The sequence below is a fragment of the Kwoniella bestiolae genome, chromosome 1 (assembly GCF_000512585.2).
Source record: "Kwoniella bestiolae CBS 10118 chromosome 1, complete sequence".
NCBI lineage: Eukaryota > Fungi > Basidiomycota > Tremellomycetes > Tremellales > Cryptococcaceae > Kwoniella > Kwoniella bestiolae.
The window spans coordinates 7,101,728-7,123,291 of NC_089241.1; the positions used below are offsets into that span (position 1 = coordinate 7,101,728).

Here is a 21,564-nt window from a genome sequence, read left to right on the forward strand (position 1 = left end):
TATAGATGTCTACCTTGTCTCTCTGTCGAAGCAATACCAGGTTCAGTTTTAAACCCTATCATGAATCTGAAGAGTGCGATAGGTAGCACTTCATCATTGATATCACGCACAATGTCATCAAATTGTACCAAAAAACCAGTCCGCTTGGTCCTCTTTGACGTGTTCGGCGAGTAACATCCTGACCTCTGGGAAGTCAACCACTGAGACTTCTCTACCTATAGATACACTATGCACTCCAAAAATACCCGTACACGAGCAGTAGGTTACATTCCAGATATAGACTGCTCAGACTGATTGAAGCCAGGTATTATGACGAAGCTGTAAAAGGTGGACTTTCACCTGATCATCTATCCCCCTCGAGCGTCAGAGCAGCCTTCAAGCCAGGTAAGTTTTCATACCTACTTTATCTAAGTAACTGTTGTGGACTGAATATGATACATAGCGTTCAAAGCAATAAATACAAAATGGCCGCTGTACGGTAAACACACAGATCCAGCGTTAATACCCGAAGAGTGGTGGACTAAAATCATATATCAGACGTTGTTAGAGGCCGGAGCACCCAATAGAGGTACTTGTCATCGCATCATCTGCCCGTATGTGCCTAGCTTATATCTGAATACGTATAGACCTCGAAGAGAATATCAGCAGAATCGGCCCAGCCCTGATGAGCAGATTCGAAAGTGATCATGGGTATAGGAATTTCCCAGAAACGATCGAATGTCGTGAGTTTTCATCTGCGTGAACGACTTACACTTCCACAGACGTGGATGTGACTTTTCGTCCTATCCGCTTACCTCCCTTGATCTGTATCTAGTCAAAGCGTTGCGTGAAATGGGTATAAAGACATCAATAATATCCAATGCTGACCCGCGAATACGTGAGCCAATCTGTCTTTCTTTCTTCCCGATTAACATGCATCTGACCGGTTCGTGTCTCAGTGAAAACTCTCGATTCCCTCAAGATCCTACCTCTTCTCACTTACCAACCAACACTATCCTGGGACGTAGAGTTTGCGAAGCCTGCAAAAGAGATATATCTGGCGGCCTGCAAAGCGTGCCAAGAGGAACCGGGAGAGGGGATCATAATGGTAGGCGATGAGCTGAAAGCGTGAGTGTATGTCAGCTGTTACCCTGGCTATGGTTCTACTTTCTGACCCTTACTGTCCCATCGTCCATCATGATAGCGATTATCAAGGCTCAACGGCGGCAGGCATAGAAGGAAGACTAATCAGGAGGGAGGGAGAATGGTCAGATGGAGCTGTCAGGCAAGCTTCGGAAGACATAGGTGATGTACAGGTCATAACTTCCCTCAATGATATCGTCCAAGAGGTGAAAAGCCGGTCTCTCAGCGCATGAATTTGACATGATCACAATCGCTATGACTCTGCTCCAACTCGCACACATAGCATCAGCGTTCCCATCAAATTGGTTTTTGGAGTCTTCCACTGGAGCTACATCGGGAGCACTCCTCGTTTTTTCCGTGTCATCAACCGTCTTATGGGTCTCTCGGGGCCTTCCACTATCACTATGACTGATCCACCTCTGCGCCGACGTCTCTTCCATAATCATCAAACCGATATGAGGGCCCCACTTTAGTCCGGTACAAATGTCCCAGTGAATGTCTAGCGTCATTCAGCATCCCCATCTTGTCAGCTTCGCTGAGCCATCCAAACGTGTCTTCCACAAAGTTATAGACCGATGCTTGGTTCCCATTGATATCATGAGCTCCATAAATCATAGCCCATCCCACCCATGATTCCATATCAGGATGGCTTTCTTCAATCTGTAACGGTACGACTAGTTCCACACCTCTTTGGAAAGTCTGACCTGTCTGGGAGTTCAGGATTGTATGAAACTTCATGTCTATCTCTCGTTGACATGCTTCATCGTTCCGAATCGAAACTAGCCTGACCACCGTCCCATAACCCGGTCCATCATACTCAACCGCTATCAGCGAGTCGTTAGCTTCATCTGACGGGCGAAAGATCCTTCGTCAGAACCTTCTCTTAGGTGTAAAAGGATTATAGGACTTACAATTCATTTCATCGCTAGTCTGATCGTGATATTGCAGAAATGATGGCATGGTAAAGAGGTGATTACGACAATTTGTATACTGGCAAAATAAATATGTATCCCTAGGTCAAGAATAATAGATATCCCCAGGTCAAGAATGCTTTGTGAAGAAGATGTATCAGTGAGAAAAGCCACCGCACACAAACACCCGAAGAAGCGGCTTACATCAGGCATATCCATTCATCCCGTACTTCCATTCAAGCGAGATCAGATTCCTGTCTTCTCAAGTGAAGTGCTTTACGATCGAGACCTTGCCCACCTGCGTTGCTCCCTTGTCGTTTCACTGCACCTCGACGGGGTATAGTGGGGCGCCGGTGGGTTAAGCAAGGCGAAGAGATTGGAGGAAGCTTGACAGAGCGCAAGGCGTTGGTCGTTTCCAGTTGTTTCGCGAATAGACTGAAGCCTTTCTGCTGAAAATGTGTTTCCATTTCAAGCGAAAACACGATATGGAGAATCCCGAAAAGTTCCACGGTTGTCTCACTGTTCGAGTCATTCAGCGATTATCTGAATAAGGGGTATGACGAATCGGGAATACTTTGTAAATTACCTCCATATTGGACAATCGGTTCCGAACAAGGCTGCTCTGTTCATCGTGTGACTCTCAGGGGCAGCTTCGGAATCTGGGAAAAGCCGTGACCAGACGATGTGAGACGAATTTGGCAAAACATGAGGAGGGATGTAGAGGCAGAAGTAGCTCGTGAGATGGAAGTGCTATCGCGGAATTGTCGTCGGTCAACTCATATGTGTGTCACGGCGATAGCCCATACCGTCTTGTACCCTAAGCGGGAACGGCCCCCAATGGCTTGAGCTACCGCTCATCTGGTCTCCACTCAGACTGCCGGTTCGCAAACTTTTCAGCTCAGAATGGGGTGGACCAGGGATATCCCTCGACACACGGAATTACCATCACGGATCGCATGATGCATTGCACGACAGGACACGACTGATATGCATACACTCCTCTCCAGGTCATGGCCACTCCAGATGATCACCACGAGCGACGACGGAGTTATACATATCCCCCAACCACCCTGCTGCGTTCTCTTGCAACCCGGTTCTCCACTTTTCGCACTTATCAGGGAAGGCAGTCTCAATGAATCCCACCATTGATCCTCTTTGAAGGTGTCCGTCAACGGCATCGGCAGGATGTTCGACCCCGTGATTCATGGCCCATGAGACCCAAGTGGTCAAGTCAGGGTAGTCTATGTCGTTCGAGAAAGGTACCACAATCTTTACGGCTCTCACATCGTCCAGATCCGTCCGGAATCTCAGGATGATAACACGTTGGTTTTCTTGGATATTGAGTGTCGAGGCGAGACTTGCAATATTGCCGTCAGCTTCGAACCTACAATACTCCGGAGATCTCGCTAGGCTCATCGGCAGAATGCCACATTAGCGTTATCTATGAAAGAGAAAGCAAGACAGAGACTCACATCTCGTTTGATCAATGGTCATGTCTTCTGGTTGAGGGTTGAGTGACATTATCGTAGTATGAGTGATCTTAACAAGAGGTTTCTGAATTTATCAATATCGCACTGGGTAAAGAAACGATTACAGTACAGCGATATTCATCGCACCTCAGTCAGACCAAGCTGAAAGACTGGAATGTCTTCAAGCAGGTTTATTTTCAAATTTCACTAACTCCGAGCCCTTCCCTTGAGCTCTCAAAATTTTTATGATGATCTCTTACAGGTCTGACATGTTCTGGCCGGGACCGCCGTACCCTCTACATGCATCTCCACCAAAAAATGTCCGCGTCGAAACAGTGTAGATGGTTCAAGCACCCTTTCACCCTTTGCCACAAAGCAAGAAGCAAGGATAAAACGAAATGCTTCGACCAAAGGCGACTCTAGCCAGATTCCATCGATGGATATAGGCACTCTTGCTCAGATATACCTGAGGTCGGTGGGAACAGGAATTTGGTCCACAAGGACGCTTGAGAAAAGAAATTCGCTCATAATCCCAACCTTTCAGCCACTCAAAGGATATCCAGGTTTCACCATACGAGAGCGGTACTATATAACTCTGCTTGAAGGCCCCGAACACGTTATTCTCCTGAAAGGACGATCCTATAGCCTACAGTATCTGAACGAAAGATCGGACTTGATTAGCCAAGAGCGGTCGGCGAATCAATTCGGATTCACACTTGTAGATACTTCGGCCAACAGCAGTGAGTCGGATAGCACCCTGTACTGCACCCTCATTTGTTGACTGTACATTGATCCACTTGACGCACCTCTTACAAAACTTCGATTTCCTATTGGTTTATTTTTGCTCATAAATCCTCTTTGCTCATGAATCGTGGAACAGAACAAACATGAATCTGAATTACGATGACATTGTGCAGCGTGAGTCTCACTTTCCATTCTCTCAGACCTGAGGGGCGACTTCAGCTGATCTAAAGAGACGGCAAATGCTGTTGGCAGATGAGGTAATCTATCACCCAGCGGACACAGGCAACAGCACTCGACTGTGCAGTTTGGTACGCGCCGAAGAACCTCCTATTCTGGAAACGACCGTCCACGATGTTGGTGGGGATATTTCTCTGGAGATGCCTGCCACAGCGGTCGATCGGCACGGTAATTCAGAAAACAATGTGGTGAGGGCGAGTATCCCAGGGTGGTTCATACCTGATGATTATGACAAGGTGACTTTTACCCAATTGATCTTGAAAAGTAGTTGTGGTCCTTTCGAAGATCTAACACCTTGGGATCAGGAGCTCAGAACTCGTTTTCCATTTACTTGCGGGACTGACGATGTGGCGCTGGCGAATCTGTCGAAAGACATCGCAGGCAGAATATACAACGTCTATGATTTTTTGATCAGACGTCGGATATCCCCTAGACCTTCTCTTTCCTCGGATGAGGAATGGTAATGTACATATGTGTATATATATATATATATGTATAGAAATAGCGGGGATTTTGTATCACCGTACAATGCGTATCTTATAAGGGATAGCAAATGATACATGGTATCATCGCACATGCACTCCTTGACATCAATAACGACCAACACCTAAGCTTCAAGTCACAGTCCGCAGGACAATGACAGTTCACCATGATAATAGCAACGTTGCTTCCTGACACCTCACAACGTGTCGACTCATCAGCAATGTTCAACCATCATCTCCTTTGTGATCTACCATTTGAAATGAGAAGCCTCAGCGCATTCCCAAACCGACCGTCCAGAGAGCCCGAACAGCTGCTACGGTCATGATACCTGACCAACAGAAAGGAAGGTTGGACTTCGTCCGATCAAATCGGGAACTCCCCCAGTTTACAGTACTGTACCGTACGAAGGATGTCAAAAACTGCAGGGAAACTGCTTCGCTCCTGATAGGATGAAAGGAGATATATGCAAGCTGAGAGAAGACATGCGAGCATTCAAGAAGAAAGGAAAGGGTTCTCAATGGTCTTGCCGTCGCACTGCAGTGCTTACGCACCATCACCCACAGTCTGGTGTATATAAATATATAAATACTCTACCAAGTCTGATACGGTAGACAGTAGACAGATATTCGCCACTGGTTTCATTTCCTTACCACCAGATCGATCCCTCAGATAAAATCGTATCACATACAGAATGTCAAGCCATCAAACAGTCAACTCAGAGCCAAACTCGAGTTTGACTGATACTGATATCGCCACTCGCCACCCCACCGCCACGGCCTTCACAGTCCTCAATAAACCAGTCGGTGAGTACCCCCACTCTGATCGTTGTTGAAACTCGTCAATCACTTGTACCCGTCAACACCCAGCTGACAATGACCTACCAAAGGGAAATACTTCCTGACCACCAACGACGACTTCTTCCCCTGTACCGACGTCTCCCACCTTCTCCCTCACTCAAACGTGATCCAAAGAGTGATCCGAGCGAACGACGATGATTACCCGGAAATCTGGTTGACCCTCGATCCGGTCTCCAATTCTATGAGAATGGGCACGAGCATATCGTACCGACCTAGACCTACTGATACAGGTAAAGAGATGAAGGGTGTTTCATCCACTGTTCATATGATTGCTCGGGACCCTTTTGACCAGCAGACTCAAACTAGGACCAGAGACTCGTGGAACGATGATACCATGTCCCGCGGTGCTTTGGGGGCTGATACCCCGCTCACAGGGGACAAGTCGGTGAGAAGTCAAATCATCGCTCTGATCCCCTCGATCCAAGATGATGAGAAGGGTCTCATCGAGATTGAGGATGGGGTAAGGAGAAGAGTCGGGATGGTACAGGATTATGTTGTGAGGCCTAGGCTCACATCGGGTACGTATGAGCTTATCTGTACTGTACATACTCTCCAACTGGCATGGACAGGAGCCAGGCGATGCTGATACGTCAATAGGCAACTACCATCTCGTCCAAGATGGAACAACCCAATCAACCAGCGTAGGAAACATCAACAACGCAAACGACGACTTTGTAACGTCATACACCGAAGATCCAGCCGGTACCCTAGACATCGCCTACAACTGTAAATATAGTAACGACCCATCAGACCATCTGAGTATCAGATCCCAAGCCTGCCCATCGGATATAAGAGCCGCAAAGACCAACCAGGAAAGAATGGGTCGATACGGTGTACGACCGCGGGAAAGTCCCCGATCATATCAAAAGGGTATACCCAAATATCGAGGTGGAAGATCCGTGGTTCATGTCGCACACCATCCAAAGGTTTAAGGACGGGCTGGGTCAGGTACATGATTTGAAGTATTTTGAGGACACCACGACCGAGTGACGTGTCGTGACCAAACCTCCGAGTGCAGCGTACAGCCTTGTGAATCTAGACGATTATCACATGATGAGCATGCATTGATGTGCTTCTGCGTTGATGACTTGTGTGACATCGTACCCGTACCATCCTTATTGCCTCTTCACTCCATCTTTCGCCCCGTTTAATCTTGTAATAGCCAAAAGGCGAGGCTGTCCGAGAGGTCTTGCATCCTTCGCTACGTCCACTTAGGCCAGATCGACCCCGGTGCAAGTGGGAAAAAGAAGAAGAAGCAATGTGCGATCCTTTGAATGTCCTGGGTAATCAGAGCGACAGTACCGGACTATGTACAAAATTGCTTTGTACCAGCTTGTACGAGTAATCCTGGCAGATAATCACGTGGTTGCGCCGTCATTGAGTTAGGAGTACCCGTAAACTACATGGCCACCATTTTATTATGATTTTTTGCACATCAATCTGTCTTATCCTTTACTCCTCCTATAGCAAATGAGTCTGTTCTCCAGGGCCTGACCACGCTCATCGAGATATTCATAGAAACAGGATCCGACTCGTTGGAAAAAAGCGCAAGACAGGCAAAGGCAGTCCTAGTCAAGGTCAAGCGGCAAATCCCCTCAACCTTATTCATCCTGCAAAAAACGATCAAGCGCATGGGGTGGTAGAGGTCCAACCCAAAAGCGCATCGCCATCACCCTCTGCGTCCGAGTGTCTGAGAGATGTGAATTACAAGCGGGTGGATTACCTATGGATAGGGATGTACGAAGATTCCATCTTTGGAAGGGCGGGGTTGGATCATAGGGCGTGTATGCAATATCTTCTTCGACGACACACCAGATTCGATAAAATCAAAACCAAAACCCGGCCACATCCAGAGGGAGAAGGAGAAGGAGATGACGACATGATGAACACTCCCCCTTCATCGGAGCTTTCGTCAGAGCACCTCAAAGCTAGTCGAATCTTTGCACCTTCGAGAAGCCGCTCCCCCGTCGCTTCGCCGAAACACACTCCCACTACACTCTTTTCGCCCTCACAACCAGAAAAGTCACTTACCACTACTCCCGCTCTTAGAGACATCATACCACAGATTATCGAGACTCAGACGGATACCGATGTCCCTCGTCCTCAACCGCCGCGCCCCAGCCTGTCCGAGCAGACGGTATTCGTCCATGGTATCGATGAAGATGCAAGGTGGATCAAGTAGAGTCAGTATTCACCGCATAGGATACGTGATCCATAGACCGATGCATTGTATGGTCAAAGGATATTTCATTTTATTGCCTCTTGACTCTATCTTTCACCCTGTCAGATGCAACCTTGACTTTTCCTTGCGCATGGGTTGCGGCTCGAGTCAGACCGCCCTGCAAGTACGACGTGAAGGTATCAGCTCTGATCTATATTCTCCAACGTCTCTTTGCCTCGGTTTGGCCTTTCCGCTTGCTCTGCTCGTTTCGTCCTTTCCTCCTTGCTCGCCTTTTCTCTTCCGCCTTGGTCATACCCCTTCCACCTTCCCGTTTGTCTGGGCCCATTCCTCCTTCTTCCTGGACCCCTCCCGTCCCCTCCTGTCCCTTCGCCCCGTTCCCGCCTCGGCCTCATCTCCTCTACCCTAGTTTCCGCAATGCCCCCATTCCTCTACCCTAGTTTCCGCAATGCCCCCATCCTTTCCAATCCAATCCAGCTCCGAATCCTCTCATCAACCCGCCACTTGTACAGCAAATATAAGAGACACAATCCAACTCACCTTCCCCACCCAGCCCCTACTAGTCAGCCAATTGACAATCTTGGGCGTCCACGCCACCGTCAACCCCGCTCTAACAGGCAAAAGCAGCGTCTTATGAATAGCATATGCCAATGCCAACTCCGCCCAGAAAGTCTTCCCAAACCACTTATTCTTCTCCTTCTCCACCGACCCATCCAATTTGGCCCGCTCAATCTCCTGTTCCTTCTTCTCCTCATCTATCTTCTTCATGTTCTCGGCCTCGTCCTCGCCGTACCTCCTTACTCTATAGAATTGAATCACACCATCAAAAATAGGTTCGATCTTCTCCGCTCCGAGGGTGTGGACCGCTATGAATGTTAGGGAGCAGTCGACGGTGGAAAGGAGGGTATATATTCCGAGAGCGTACCATCCGTATTTCTTGAAGAGGAGTTTAAGCTTGCCCGTCACGCCTGAGGGCTCGGATTCTGATTGATTTGAGTTTGAGGACGAGGATGAGGTGGTATTGGTGTTGGATCTAAGCGGGGTCGAGGAAAAGGGTCTTTTGATGGATTTTAATGGAAGAGTGAGTTTCGTACGTTGAAAGTGTAGTCTAAGTGAGAGCGGTCGAGTATGTATCTGTCTAGTTAGAGAGGGGGAGATGGGTGATCGAGGTGAGAAGGGTTTTGGGATTATTTGGGATGGACCTCTGAGTAGTGAGGTTCTTGAGCTCGAGGCGATGGTTGAGCGTAGTGTTGGTAGAGTTGACATGATGCTGGCACTGATTGTGAGCAGAGTGCTACCCAATGTGTTGTTTGGAGTTGACTATTTATGTTGTTCTCATCACTCTCTCTCCTCACAAACGTTGTCGTTGTCGTTTCGGCAGTTGTAGCTGAAATTCATCGTAGCCGCGTTGTCCACGTGGATCACCGAGGCATAGCAAAAGCATAGTCATTTCTTACGTAAGCAGAAATAGACTTGCCCCAACCCAACCACGCGTTTCGGTGAGTGCCTATTGTCTTTCGTTTTGATACCGTCGAGGCTCGTGTTACTAATTCGTAGATCAACGGGAGGGAAAGAAAGTCTTGGCATTGGACGTTGCTGGTCTCTTTCAGTCGATGGTCATGGAGATGATCTGTCATCCATCGTAGATGTACTTTTATAGAAGTGATCAGCATCATGATATCTACAAGAAGAGGCGACTGTCTTTTCATCTCTAACGGAACAACGAGAGCAACCGACCCAATTAACAGTAACCCCGTGTGGTCCGACTTGTTGCCCCGTGTGCGAATCCAATGAGATCAATAAACAATGCCAAGACTTTCTTTCCCCCTGGGTTCGATTGAGGTTTCGTCGGTGGCTTCATTGTGCTGGGATGTTCTCGTGTCATGCGCTGTTGTTAAGTGGACCGTGTCATTCTCTCGATATGAACAAAGGGTAGACAGGAAAGGGGCGATGCGTTTACTTGGCATTGGTAGTTAGACTTACTAAACAACCTACACTTCTAAACTTCTACACTTCACTACACCATAGACCAAAAAGTCAACTGATCCTCTTTCCTCTTTGTATCTTTCTCTCTCTCTCTCTTGTTCGTCTTTGTATCTTCTTCATCTTTCTTTTTTATATATATTCGATATATCTCATTTAGCTATATCATTCTCATCTACTCAACCCCCCCTTCTCATCCTTATCTTATAGCTAACGAAGTATTCACCAACATGTACCAATTCATCCCCTTACTTGCCCTCCTCCCCTCCCTCGCCTCCGCTCAAGTCACCGCATCATTCCCCAACGGAGCTACCAACCCAGATAAACCAGAGTTCTACCCCATCGGATCATATGTAAACCAAACTTCCGACTCGAGGTTGATCACCTTGAACGGTGTGGACGATTTCTGTCTCTGGGGTCCTCCAGACCAGTCCGGTGCGCCGGAAAATGAGATCGGTAATGTCGAGCCTATCGTGGTTGCTTACTGTACCAAGCCTAGAAACGGTGCTAGGTGAGTCCAGACCCTTTCTCCTTGTGATCACTTGCCATCCCATCGAGAACAAGGGTGAAAGGGGTGTAGGGAAGAGATGGAGTGGCGAAGAGAGCGGGTCGAAAGGTTCTGGAAGAAAGCAGATCTGAGCGGACTCAGGACTGCAATCTCATATACTTCTTCACCGTCCATTTTGCCCTTTCTTCAGTCCCATCTGCAGGGAGTAAGCTGACCATCATCATCGTTACGAACCTATAGATTGATTCCAGATGGTGCCATTCACGCTGCCCACGTATGTTTACTTTGACCATCTTCCCAAACAACACGCACTGACCTCACACTGCTCCCACAGTTCATCAAGACCCCTCTTTACGTCCAGATCTACGGTTTCTGGGACGGTACCAAGGTAGGAATTGTGAGTGATCTTTTTTTGGAATCGATCTACTCCGTCCCGATAGGGGCATTTAGAATTCTGTGCTCATTGTGACTCGCTTTTACCCAGGTCAACGGTGATGCCGGTGGTGAACTTGACCCTCACGGTGCCGAAAACCTCGGTAACCCTATCGGTGGTAACGTCACCTCAAACGTCGGTGGTACCGATGTCTTCTACGAGGAATGGATGTCATTCGTGAGTTGAACACAACGTTATGTATCCTGGAATTACCCGTTCCTGCCCATATCTCAAGCATCGTTCGACCCGACTGACCGTTATCCTACCATCAGATCTCATACGACCAATTCTGTCTTCGTGTGTGTACCGCCGAGACCGGTAATGTAACTGCTGCCCTTCAATGTGAACACGAACTCGATATCATGGGTTGTCAATTCGTCATGGCCATTGAGTGAGTCAAGCTTGCGAGAATTCCTCTTATCCTCGGAAGTTGGATTTTGACACATATCTTTCCACCCTCGCAGAGACTTCTACCAATCCAACAACACTTTCACCGAATGTGAAGGTGAACCCGCTGCTCCCCCCGGTCTTTACCCTCAAGCCGGTGGTGGTTACTCAACCTTCAGACAACGATACACCGGTACCTACACTGCTGACGGCTCTGTCGGTATGTTCACTGTCGGTCAAACCGTTACTCCTTCGTCTGTTGCCTTGTGAGTTTGGATTCCACAATATCATTTCTTAAATCCCAAGCATCATCTTCTCCTTGCCTTGGCGTTCCCGCTCATTCCCATCCGTCTGTATGGATTGTTCACAATGCTGACTTACCGTCCGTAGCTACCCCGCCACCTCCAACTGTAAGACCTACTCCACCATCTCCAACGGAGTCAACACCGGTGACTGGGCCGTGACTGCCACTCCCTCTGTGCTCGTCAGTGGCTCCACCCAAGCCGGTTCAGTCGGTACCACCTCCCAATCCCGACCCGCTGGTGCTTCAGCTGCCGCGTCCACCTCCGGTTCGTCCGGTTCATCAGGTGCTTCCGCCTCGGCCTCCAGATCAGGTGCTTCAGGTTCCGCTTCCGCCTCTGCTTCCGGATCCAACGGCCAAGCCAACGCCAATGCTACTGGCGCCAATTCTGGCGCCATGTTGACCTACCAGACCGGATCGAGCAATTTGTTCCTTGGTGCTGGCGTTGCCGTCGTCGGTATGTTGGTCGGTGCTATCTCTCTTCTTTAATTGAGGTTACAGTACATATTTAGTGGGTCAGTTGGAGAGCAGAAGACGGAAGGAAACCAGCGAAAAATGTCTTTGTCATGACACCTCACGCATAACGTTTCTTTTTTTGACATACATCAATGGACTTTCTTTTTCCTTTTCTCATTCATACATATATCACTCTCATTATACTTGTTTCCCTAGTTCATCCCATTCCTCAGTCGTCTCTTATATCCTGATGTAATGAGATTTCACTCTGTGCATGTGCTGGTGGTGGTTCGTTCTTGCGCTGGTGATAGCGTGTTCGACAAGCAGAGCAACGAGAATAGAATACATCGACTTGGTGTCTTTTTAAACACAAGTCTGCGCTACAAACCAAGCTCCGAGTTAATGCTTGATCGGACTCATCCCGTCGCTTCGTATTTTCATGTTGATTCACTCCGTCTGCTCACCCTCATCCAGTAAGAGTTCCATAACAACGCAATGCGACCTCTGCCTCCGCCATTACCTTTGGAAATACAGTATGTACAATAACATCCGTCAAAGTGATACTTTATCCCCAGTCGACAGCGCAGCGAAATACTATTATACATGTGACTTATGCTCTTCCTCGTCATCGTTACTCTAGACTGATCCGTTCAATCACCATGCTCAGAACCAAAGGGACTTTCTCAGCGTCAAGAAAAATCGACCGTTCCTCCAGTCCACGGTTGACCGAACCACACATCACATCTCCCATATGAAGCAGCTGCCTGTGTAAATGTCCCATAATTTACCGACGTGGAGTAGCTTGTCGACGTGAAATATCATTTGTCCCGAGGAGGTTGTTGAGGTGCTTCTGGCTCTAGGTTCTGACGCAGAGAGCTGGGATCGGCTGGAATGATATCGCTAACGCTACTTCCGCTCGGAACGTCCTGATCGAAGAACGACGCGATGGAAAGAGGAGGCGGGGAATTTGTGCTCGGTGATGGCGAGAATACTGTCGGTGTCGACCCCCAGCTTTGTACCTGCTCTTGTGCACCGGCATAAATGGAGGATGCCGATGACGGTGCAAGAGACTCGTTGAGACTTGCTCTGATGTCTTCGGAACAAGCTTGAGGTTGAGGCTGAATTTGTATCTTTTGACCAACGATCTCCTCTCTGCTAAACAAGGTATGTCGTTCAAGTATCAAGTCCTTATACACCTCGGGGTCGAGTCGCGTCTGTCCTATGCATGTGTCCTCTTGCATCTCGATTCGCAGGTGGTCGATCTTCTTATAATCTACCTCCCTTTCTACCTGTTCGTTTTCGAGGGGAGACGTGCTTGGTTCTTTGGGGATTTGCTGCTCGTTGGCTGGGGTTGAGGGGATGGCAGTACACGTACGAGTACCGGTCCTTGGGGTTCTGCTTTGTCTTGACTTCCGTTTTGAGCGAGTCATGGTGAGCTACCAGGTAACATGTACTGATAGTGTTATACCGATGTTACTGCGAGAAATGATATCATATTGTAAAGGAAGGGAGATAGCCAATTGGGTTGATTCCTTCCCTTCGCTCGCACGTCGTACTTTCCAGAACAAGGTTGTTAAGTTATAACGTATTTCACCCCTTGACGATCCAACAAGGTTGATTCATGTCCTGACCGACTCAGTGAACGTAAACGTGAATGCATAAATGTCCAAACGACAACTAGAAAACGAAAACGAATACCCTTCAAGATGGCGCAGCGCTACAGAATCACGCACTGCTTCTTCTTCTTCTTACTTGCACCAGGGTTCATCTGACCTATCGAAGGCTGCAACACCGCCCTTATAGCCTCGTCAAATACGTTCTTCAGGCCTTTCTGACTATGGACAAGTCATCCACACACAAAGAGAAAGTCAGATCAGCCAGTTTCATCGATGACCACATTGTTCTGGTAAGGACCACTCACGTTTTACTGCTCGCTTCTAGGTACTTCACCGCTCCCACATCCCTCGCACACTGAGCGCCCATCTGATAAGTGATAGGTGAGAATCGCCTTTCCTTCAGACGTTGGAGAGTTACAGGATCTTCACGCAGGTCCAATTTCGTTCCGACTAGGATGATCGGTACGCCCGGTGCGTGGTGAGCTATCTCCGGGATCCACTGTAGGTTTAAAGGAGATCATATTATCAGTCAATCTGCTCCGTACATTTGGATCGACGAGTTTCTGGGAGTATCTGTATTTATGAGATTGACTTACTTTCTGTTCGGATAGAATGCGATCAAGTCGGTCTCGTCAGTACATCCGTTAAGCCTTGAATGCTGAAGACTGCACTCACCGTGCGGATGTTCTCGAACGAGGGAGGGGATACTACCGAGAAACACACTAGGAATACATCTGTCTGAGGGTAGGATAACGGACGAAGACGGCTGTAGAGAGGGTCATGGTCAATAGGTGACCATCAACAAGTCTTTGGATAGCCAGATCTGAGAAGGTAGAGTGGTTTAACTGGAAAGAGACGGAACGTTTGGTGATTCATGATCAATAGGACCCACTCGTAATCCTCTTGTCCAGCTGTATCCCACAATCCCAGTGATACCGGTCTACCATCCACCAAGACAGATGCGGAGTAGTTGTCGAACACTGTTGGCACGTATCTAGAGAACGAAGTATGGTCAGCGCAAGAGCTCGCAGGATATCGTCAAGTGATCAGGAATGAGAAGGACTGGGCATCCGACTTGGAAGTTGTCGGACGGGTATGGACACTTTGAGGGATATGGTTGGGGTGAAGAGGGATAGTTCAAGTTGACAGAACAGAAGGAAAGCAACACTCACTCTCCAGGGAAAGCATTTGTCGTATAAGATATCAAAAGACATGTCTATGCGTAGAATCCTCATTAGTCTTCAATCGTGTTTGTTCTTTCTTTTCAGTGTTAATCGTTTATCGAACGAACCTTTCCTACAGCTCCGTCTCCAACCACGACACCTAGTTTTTGCAGCTTATCAGTCGGGTCACTCCTGTCAGCGGTTGAAGATGATAGCTCACACTTTATACTCTGCATGTTCATCTCTTGTGACCACAAATGCTAGACTCGTCTTGGCAAACAGAGATAGTCGGGAAATTCACGTAAACAGACTTCGTATATCTGCTAGAATCAGGTCAGGGCGAGATCGTGGTCGTATTCCTAGTTGTTGCTCTATCGCTTGGATCGAAGTGCTGCCCAGCTCGTACCTCTTACTTGGCCACTGCACTATTAGCTTAGACAAGGTGTCGTGACGGGTGGTCGATGTTGGATGAATGAATGTGTGGTAAGATACGAGTAATGTAAATAGATGAAAGAGAGACGCGTCGGATGATTTGTTCGTAATGTCATCATGACATGAACCAGTAAATATCATTGATTAAATCACCGAGGCACCATACCCCTTTGTATACAACAATATATCGATATTGCATCTTTTCCAGTCTACATAACTTTCACCTATTTTCTACAGTCTATAGAACATCGTATGCAAACGTTGATATCATATACGCATATTGCCATTGGCATCCTGCTGAAGCCTACTAGTACGTTTCACCATATCATATTACTGGATTAATCACCACCATACACAAACGCACAGACAGAGGTCGCGCACAGACAAAACCGAGGTCGACTTAGACGGGATCAAATATGCCACAATGCTATATTACCCTTTAACTCCGTGGTTGTATGGTTGTATGGCTGTATGGCTCGTGCAGTCATACCATAATGGTATCTGACCTATGAACAGAGGGATATTATATGATAACATGAAAGCATACATTGATCACATTGATACGTATAAAAGATACATCAAATACTACAATACACAATGTCACTCAGATCATCATCATCAATGCTACGACCAACATCCTCCATACTCCGACAACAGCTGTTGGTAAGAGGTATATCGACTTCAACACCCAAGAGAGCGAGTCACGATGATTCTCATCATGGTCATGGAGAGGGAGCGGATGATGCCTACACGACGGAGTGTGAGTGTAACTCTTATTGCATGTAAAAGGTGTATGGAAGGTGTAGACATAGATGGCGGCAGGAAGGGAGGGAATGTCATCTGTGATCGTGGTCATGTACTAGTACTTTTGGACAGTGATGTCTCTGTGCACATGAAGAACCCTTTAACAAAAATATGACGTATCGAACAAGAAACCATGTTGTGACAAACACAGTCTTGAGAGCCTTGCTGACCCTTCTTCCCTACCCCAGCATTCTTCACCCCCTTCTGGCGAAACACTCTAGTCTTAACAACCCTATCAATCCTCGCCTACCCCTACATCCCCTCCACATCACCCAACACCACCTCCCCCTCCCTCGACCCAGATACATTCTCCAAATCCACCAAAGATCAATCCCTACCCTACGTGACCAGGCTGTTGGCGTCTATCACTCCTGAGAGCAAGATCTGGACGGAGAGGAACGACAAGCATTTGGAATTGAGTAAAGATGCGGCGGAGACAAAGCTGTTGTTCCAGGAGGCGGAGAGGCCTAGGGTGTTGAGGATGAGATATCCTAGGTGAGTGGGGTTCGGGTCTATCTTTGATATCAAGATACAGTCGAGACGGGATAAAGGGGCGGGGGCGATTGGTGTGATATTCTGAGGTCTAGTAAGATGTACGAGTGTGAATTCAGAGAGAAGAATGAAGAAAATCGATGTTTGAAGGATCAAAACCCCAATCAGGACTTCGCAGCGTTGAGAAGCTTTGATGTCATCCCACCTGTTATATTGCCAGAAGAAATCGTCATTCTTGTTCTTCTTAATTATTTGCTGACTCCGATCCTTCTCTTCGCGTAGCTCCTTCGAACAAGCTTCACCACACAACATCGCCGTGGGTTCTCAAACCGACTTGACAGATCTCAAAGTACAACTTTAGATATCATACTTTCTTAGATGCCTTTTTCCGGCCCCGTAATATCGGAATGGGGTGGAAGGTCTTCAATATATGTGCAATATGATGCATATTCATGATTAGATTGTACTGATGTCGGACAATGGGTTCATCTCAAGCAAGAATGATGTCGTGTGGGCGGGTAAGGACCAAGGGAAACATCTTCCTTGTGTAGCTCCCATTTGCACAGTATCTATCTCAAATCTGGCAGGGAGTGTACTCTTCGAGTGTAATACTGTTGACCATGTTATAGCGAGCAGACCCCAATGACTGATAAAGGTTGATGCTGATGGCGTGGCCTGATGTGCATGCTCAGAGAAGTACGCAGTGAAACATCACAACCCACAGGCGAGACAGCCAGCATCAATCACTACTGTTTTTTTTTAATTATTGCATTATCCGATCAAGACAGCGTATCAAAGCAAAGCAAACAAGACCAGCACAAAGCAAAGCACACGAACGACAAAGTTCCGAAGAACATGACCAGTGACGCACAACAAGATGAATCCGATTGCAATTCCGATTCCGATTTCGACCTAATCTCCGATCTAGAGCAATACCCCAACTCGACCAGTTCTCCACCCACATCCACTTCATCCCCCGTTGAGATGGATCGGGACTACAATCTCCTTCATCACCTGTGGATAGGGATATACCCCGTTTCCGAAATAGGAAGAACAGGTCTCAATCTCACCTCATACCCTCGATACCTTCTCAAGCGGCACATCTCATTCGACGAGACCGAGCCCGAGCCTGAGCCCGAGCCCCATGACGTTCCTGGCCCTCGTTCTGTAAGAGATGATCCATCGAGACAAATGGTCTTCTGTATAGACGAGTTGGTACATGATGGCCAATTGTGGGATATCTACCGAGGCGAATTGATGGGATGCGATGGAATCTCCAAACCTCAATCCCTCATTTTGAAACTCATGAGACCGTCTGCATTTCCCAATGAGTATCCACCGGGCCCAGAAGACCCCCGAGGCGAAGATTAGGGGTATCATATTCAACTCACCGCTATAGCAGCGGCGTATAGGGGAAATTGAATATACCCGGATCACCTTGTTCAACTACAGGGCGGGGTCGTCCCAATATATCATAATTTATTTACGTGGTACCAGTCTGAGGAGGGTAGACCGGACGAGCCGTACCTGTTCGCGATGATATTGGAAGACGTGGGTGATCCGGATGATGGGTGTAGAGGGGGATCATACTCTTGGGAATGGGATGATAAGTGAGCGCGTCGATCACTTTAACGTACAGAGGAGTGACATATCTGAAAAATGCGTTGGTTTAGTCTTCGAATCGATCAGATGTATAAGACCTTACACGAAGAAGCGCATCTCGTACATGACGCTGTCGAGCATCACCATATCATCCCAGTCAAGATAGGACCCGAATGTCCATAGTGGATTTCCAGGACGCTCGGGTGTTCCAAAGATCCACATCGGAACGTAAGCGGAACCTTCTGGAGACCGAGGAAGGGGGGTTGTTATACATGGTTCATGCATGGAGAGAGTGAGTGCTACATCCACATTACCCTTTGAGTTTTGGACCAGATACTGATACCGTAGGATGTGACTATAGTTGGCAGGGCCAGCTTACCGAAAGACTTTAGAAAAAAAAATGAAAGAAAAAAACCCATCGGGCGTCCTCGTTTCCTCAAATATCATTATAACTCACTGTCTCCTTGACATTGAAAGAATGAAAGCTAGCGACAACGACATTATATGTACAGTGCATCATATGCTTAACCGGGATGGGCGTCTCCGTCTATACGCGCTTTATACAGTCAGGTAGTTGGGGGGTCTCGTGGGTACTCTCACTTATGGTACTGTAGCCTGCTCATAGGATAGACTGACTGGATTCAACCAGGTACATACAGTAAATCATACACCTCAACCTCATTTACGCAGCCTGTGACCGGAAGAGTCATCATTAGGCTGCGACTGCCAATTTCGTCTTAACCTATTACTGACATGATCTGATGCAATACATATCGAATTATGGATGCAGGATGAGTATATTTCCAATCCGACATAAGAATAAGGTTTAGGATATTCAAGCCTGGTGAGCTTCTCCCCATGTAGGGTAGCTATGCGAATCCGTCAATTCTCAGCATGTGCAGTGAATACACGGATGCCGATGTGTGGTTTCAGCCCGACCAAATCACTCACTCGATATACCCTTCACCTCCCCTAGTGTAGAACGTACGTTCATCCCAATCATTCAGCGGTAAACCTTTCTTGATCCTATATGGTAAATCCGGATTCGCTATATAACCAAAACCGTAAAAACAGGATCAATCACCCTTATCCTCTTGTCAATGATGGACTCCAAACTAGATAAAGAGAACACATACAGATAAAATACCTTCCAAATCCCAACGCACCCCCATCCCTGGCTACCACCTCCCTCGCCTTTCCAGGTGTATATTCCCCAGCAACGATCACCCCCGTCCCATCCCCTTTCTCTTCGACAACTCTCCGCAGGTCCATCAAACTATCACCCGGATAATTACCTTCCACGAGATGTATGTAACTCAAATTCGGGAATTGGTCCAGCACCCTCTCAAGGAGGGGTACGAACGTGTCCAGTGGGTGGTCCATACGCATCCCCTGGAATGTGGAGAACGGGAAGATTTTCAGGCCGATCTTTCCCTGCGAAACGACTTGGGAGACTGCCTCGAGGATCTGGAGGAGGAATCGAATGCGATGAGGCAAGGATCCGCCGTAGGTATCTGTACGAGTATTGGAGTTGGTCTGGAGCTGTATTTTCATCATACCGTCAACTGTCAGACTCGATGGTCGCTACTCGCGTTTACCTTTACCTTTGTCAAGTATTGGCGACAGTGAGTAAAGAAGTAGAATCAAGTCAACTTACGAATTGATCAATCAACTGAAATAGTGTGATGACCAAAAGACACCCAGAAAGTCAGTAAGATATCGACGACAGACAGCGACTTATCGAGTCGTGCAGTACCAAACGCATACGTACATATCCGTTCGCCCCGTGGATCTCGATTCCATCAAATCCAGCGTTCATAGCGTTCCCCGCAGCTTTTCCATAATGATCGACAAATCTCTGTATATCCTGATGAGTCATGACCTTGAGATCCCTCAAGTGGGGTGTTGTAGGATCTTGAGGTACGCAGGGGATATCGCTCGGTGCGTAGACGGTATCGACCAACAGGGGATTGGCGACTCGCCTGACCGTGTCCCAGGATCAAGGTCAGTAAATCCCGAGCATAGAACGATCAGAACGAGAAGAGAGATAGCGAGAGAGAGAACAGACCACTCACCCCAATGCCCATAATTGACATATAATCTTACCTCCCTTGCCATGTACTTTATCTGTGATCCTCTTCCAGGCGATGATCTGCTCGTCCGAGTAGATACCTACAGGACGTCCAACATGGATTAGAGCAATGTACAAATTGGTTTCGGCGAACAGGAACATAACACCCAGATGCAGTGACGCCAACTCACCAGGTACATAACCTTCACCGCCCGCTTCGTGCGCCACCACCGTACCCTGGGAGATGATCAGCCCTCCATCTACGATGACCGTCCATCACAATCCAGATCAGCGACCCATCCTTACAGTACAGTAGAGCACCCCTGGTTCTTCCGCCACCCGTCTAACACAGGAAAAAGGAAAAAGCAGAAAGCAAAAGCGAAAGGATTCTTTCTACCGAAGCTAGAAAAAAGACCAACCTGAAGATCTCTGCTCGTAGTACCGCTCCCCCAACTGCGAGTGAACCCCCCACTCATCAGCCCGATGTCTAGTCAAAGGACACATCACGATTCTATGTTTCAGTTCTATCTCTCCCATCTTGATAGGCGTGAACAATGGGTCTCGCGTGGTCTCATCGGCGCCTTCAGGAGGGACATTGAATTGGGGGAGTTTCTTGATGATTAGTCCGTTTAATGAGGGGGTGGGTGAGATTAGGCTCATTATACTCAGTACAGATACTAGTAAGATTGCAGTTAGTATAAAGAGTCTGATTGGTCGATGGTCGATAGATAGTTTGTTCTCCCTCGTATAATATTACTCTTGAGTTTTTGATGTTGTTTGTCTGGTGGTGGGTTTGAATCGATGTCGTGGAAGTTTCAGTACACCCATTCATATGTACATGTATAATGCTGCAATTGGACGATTGTCGAGTCATCAACGTAAATCATCGCACGACTGCGCCGTCGGTTTACAAACGAGTGACCCATCCTTTGTACATCGTTCCATCAAAGGAGCAATGAGTGACAGTGACTTAGTTATCAGTCGACTCAGTTTCCGAGATCATCGACTGTCGTCTACTCTGCTTCTTAGGCAGCTTGTGTGTTAGGATCAAGACGTATCACTTTGCAGTCACACAGTGAGCAACCATGACAATGGAAATGCATATATCAATCATCTACTTACATTCTACTTCGCCACAACGAGTAAAAGCCAAAATACTAAACTTATGAGCACCAACTCTATATACAATTTATGAATTTAATTAAACACAAGCACGGAAAGGAGAAAACAACTCAACAAAGCCAGAAAACCCAGTATCAGTAAATGCTCATTCGGAGTCAAACGCAGCATCATAGATGATGATGACCTGGACCT

At 47.5% G+C, this 21,564-nt stretch overlaps 12 protein-coding genes across 12 annotated transcripts; 6 read left to right on the forward strand and 6 right to left on the reverse strand.

The window, feature by feature from the left end:
• Nucleotides 1–111: 111 nt before the first annotated feature.
• I302_102659 (uncharacterized protein) lies at nucleotides 112–1,355 on the forward strand (the record flags this gene model as incomplete). Its single annotated transcript, XM_065869530.1, has 8 exons — nucleotides 112–166; nucleotides 222–258; nucleotides 305–384; nucleotides 443–568; nucleotides 627–722; nucleotides 815–877; nucleotides 939–1,107; nucleotides 1,184–1,355. 8 exons carry the CDS (start codon nucleotides 112–114, stop codon nucleotides 1,353–1,355), a joined length of 798 nt encoding a protein of 265 aa, XP_065725602.1.
• A 169-nt stretch (nucleotides 1,356–1,524) lies between these two features.
• I302_102660 (uncharacterized protein) lies at nucleotides 1,525–2,082 on the reverse strand (the record flags this gene model as incomplete). The annotated part of the gene is made up of 2 exons (XM_019188032.1): nucleotides 1,525–1,946; nucleotides 2,034–2,082. The coding sequence occupies 2 exons, from the start codon at nucleotides 2,080–2,082 to the stop codon at nucleotides 1,525–1,527; spliced, it is 471 nt and encodes a 156-aa protein (XP_019050910.1).
• Nucleotides 2,083–3,041: 959 nt separating this feature from the next.
• Nucleotides 3,042–3,554, reverse strand: I302_102661 (uncharacterized protein; the record flags this gene model as incomplete). Its single annotated transcript, XM_019188034.1, has 2 exons — nucleotides 3,042–3,439; nucleotides 3,506–3,554. 2 exons carry the CDS (start codon nucleotides 3,552–3,554, stop codon nucleotides 3,042–3,044), a joined length of 447 nt encoding a protein of 148 aa, XP_019050912.1.
• A 931-nt stretch (nucleotides 3,555–4,485) lies between these two features.
• I302_102662 (uncharacterized protein) lies at nucleotides 4,486–4,947 on the forward strand (the record flags this gene model as incomplete). The annotated part of the gene is made up of 1 exon (XM_019188035.1): nucleotides 4,486–4,947. One exon carries the CDS (start codon nucleotides 4,486–4,488, stop codon nucleotides 4,945–4,947), a length of 462 nt encoding a protein of 153 aa, XP_019050913.1.
• A 710-nt stretch (nucleotides 4,948–5,657) lies between these two features.
• I302_102663 (uncharacterized protein) lies at nucleotides 5,658–8,005 on the forward strand (the record flags this gene model as incomplete). Its single annotated transcript, XM_019188036.1, has 4 exons — nucleotides 5,658–5,769; nucleotides 5,853–6,341; nucleotides 6,421–6,549; nucleotides 7,311–8,005. 4 exons carry the CDS (start codon nucleotides 5,658–5,660, stop codon nucleotides 8,003–8,005), a joined length of 1,425 nt encoding a protein of 474 aa, XP_019050914.1.
• Nucleotides 8,006–8,075: 70 nt separating this feature from the next.
• Nucleotides 8,076–9,268, reverse strand: I302_102664 (uncharacterized protein; the record flags this gene model as incomplete). Its single annotated transcript, XM_019188037.2, has 2 exons — nucleotides 8,076–8,162; nucleotides 8,543–9,268. 2 exons carry the CDS (start codon nucleotides 9,266–9,268, stop codon nucleotides 8,076–8,078), a joined length of 813 nt encoding a protein of 270 aa, XP_019050915.2.
• A 947-nt stretch (nucleotides 9,269–10,215) lies between these two features.
• Nucleotides 10,216–12,103, forward strand: I302_102665 (uncharacterized protein; the record flags this gene model as incomplete). Its single annotated transcript, XM_019188038.1, has 7 exons — nucleotides 10,216–10,496; nucleotides 10,734–10,767; nucleotides 10,828–10,890; nucleotides 10,978–11,103; nucleotides 11,199–11,317; nucleotides 11,391–11,579; nucleotides 11,704–12,103. The coding sequence occupies 7 exons, from the start codon at nucleotides 10,216–10,218 to the stop codon at nucleotides 12,101–12,103; spliced, it is 1,212 nt and encodes a 403-aa protein (XP_019050916.1).
• A 785-nt stretch (nucleotides 12,104–12,888) lies between these two features.
• I302_102666 (uncharacterized protein) lies at nucleotides 12,889–13,500 on the reverse strand (the record flags this gene model as incomplete). The annotated part of the gene is made up of 1 exon (XM_019188039.1): nucleotides 12,889–13,500. The coding sequence occupies one exon, from the start codon at nucleotides 13,498–13,500 to the stop codon at nucleotides 12,889–12,891; it is 612 nt and encodes a 203-aa protein (XP_019050917.1).
• A 287-nt stretch (nucleotides 13,501–13,787) lies between these two features.
• I302_102667 (uncharacterized protein) lies at nucleotides 13,788–15,091 on the reverse strand (the record flags this gene model as incomplete). The annotated part of the gene is made up of 7 exons (XM_065869531.1): nucleotides 13,788–13,905; nucleotides 13,992–14,185; nucleotides 14,362–14,452; nucleotides 14,579–14,680; nucleotides 14,859–14,902; nucleotides 14,978–15,009; nucleotides 15,070–15,091. The coding sequence occupies 7 exons, from the start codon at nucleotides 15,089–15,091 to the stop codon at nucleotides 13,788–13,790; spliced, it is 603 nt and encodes a 200-aa protein (XP_065725603.1).
• Nucleotides 15,092–15,878: 787 nt separating this feature from the next.
• I302_102668 (uncharacterized protein) lies at nucleotides 15,879–16,938 on the forward strand (the record flags this gene model as incomplete). The annotated part of the gene is made up of 3 exons (XM_019188041.2): nucleotides 15,879–16,041; nucleotides 16,274–16,580; nucleotides 16,860–16,938. The coding sequence occupies 3 exons, from the start codon at nucleotides 15,879–15,881 to the stop codon at nucleotides 16,936–16,938; spliced, it is 549 nt and encodes a 182-aa protein (XP_019050919.2).
• Nucleotides 16,939–17,432: 494 nt separating this feature from the next.
• Nucleotides 17,433–17,948, forward strand: I302_102669 (uncharacterized protein; the record flags this gene model as incomplete). Its single annotated transcript, XM_019188042.1, has 1 exon — nucleotides 17,433–17,948. One exon carries the CDS (start codon nucleotides 17,433–17,435, stop codon nucleotides 17,946–17,948), a length of 516 nt encoding a protein of 171 aa, XP_019050920.1.
• A 1,178-nt stretch (nucleotides 17,949–19,126) lies between these two features.
• Nucleotides 19,127–20,910, reverse strand: I302_102670 (uncharacterized protein; the record flags this gene model as incomplete). Its single annotated transcript, XM_019188043.1, has 7 exons — nucleotides 19,127–19,227; nucleotides 19,316–19,721; nucleotides 19,837–19,851; nucleotides 19,951–20,161; nucleotides 20,255–20,351; nucleotides 20,442–20,510; nucleotides 20,670–20,910. 7 exons carry the CDS (start codon nucleotides 20,908–20,910, stop codon nucleotides 19,127–19,129), a joined length of 1,140 nt encoding a protein of 379 aa, XP_019050921.1.
• Between the last annotated feature and the right edge of the window lie 654 nt (nucleotides 20,911–21,564).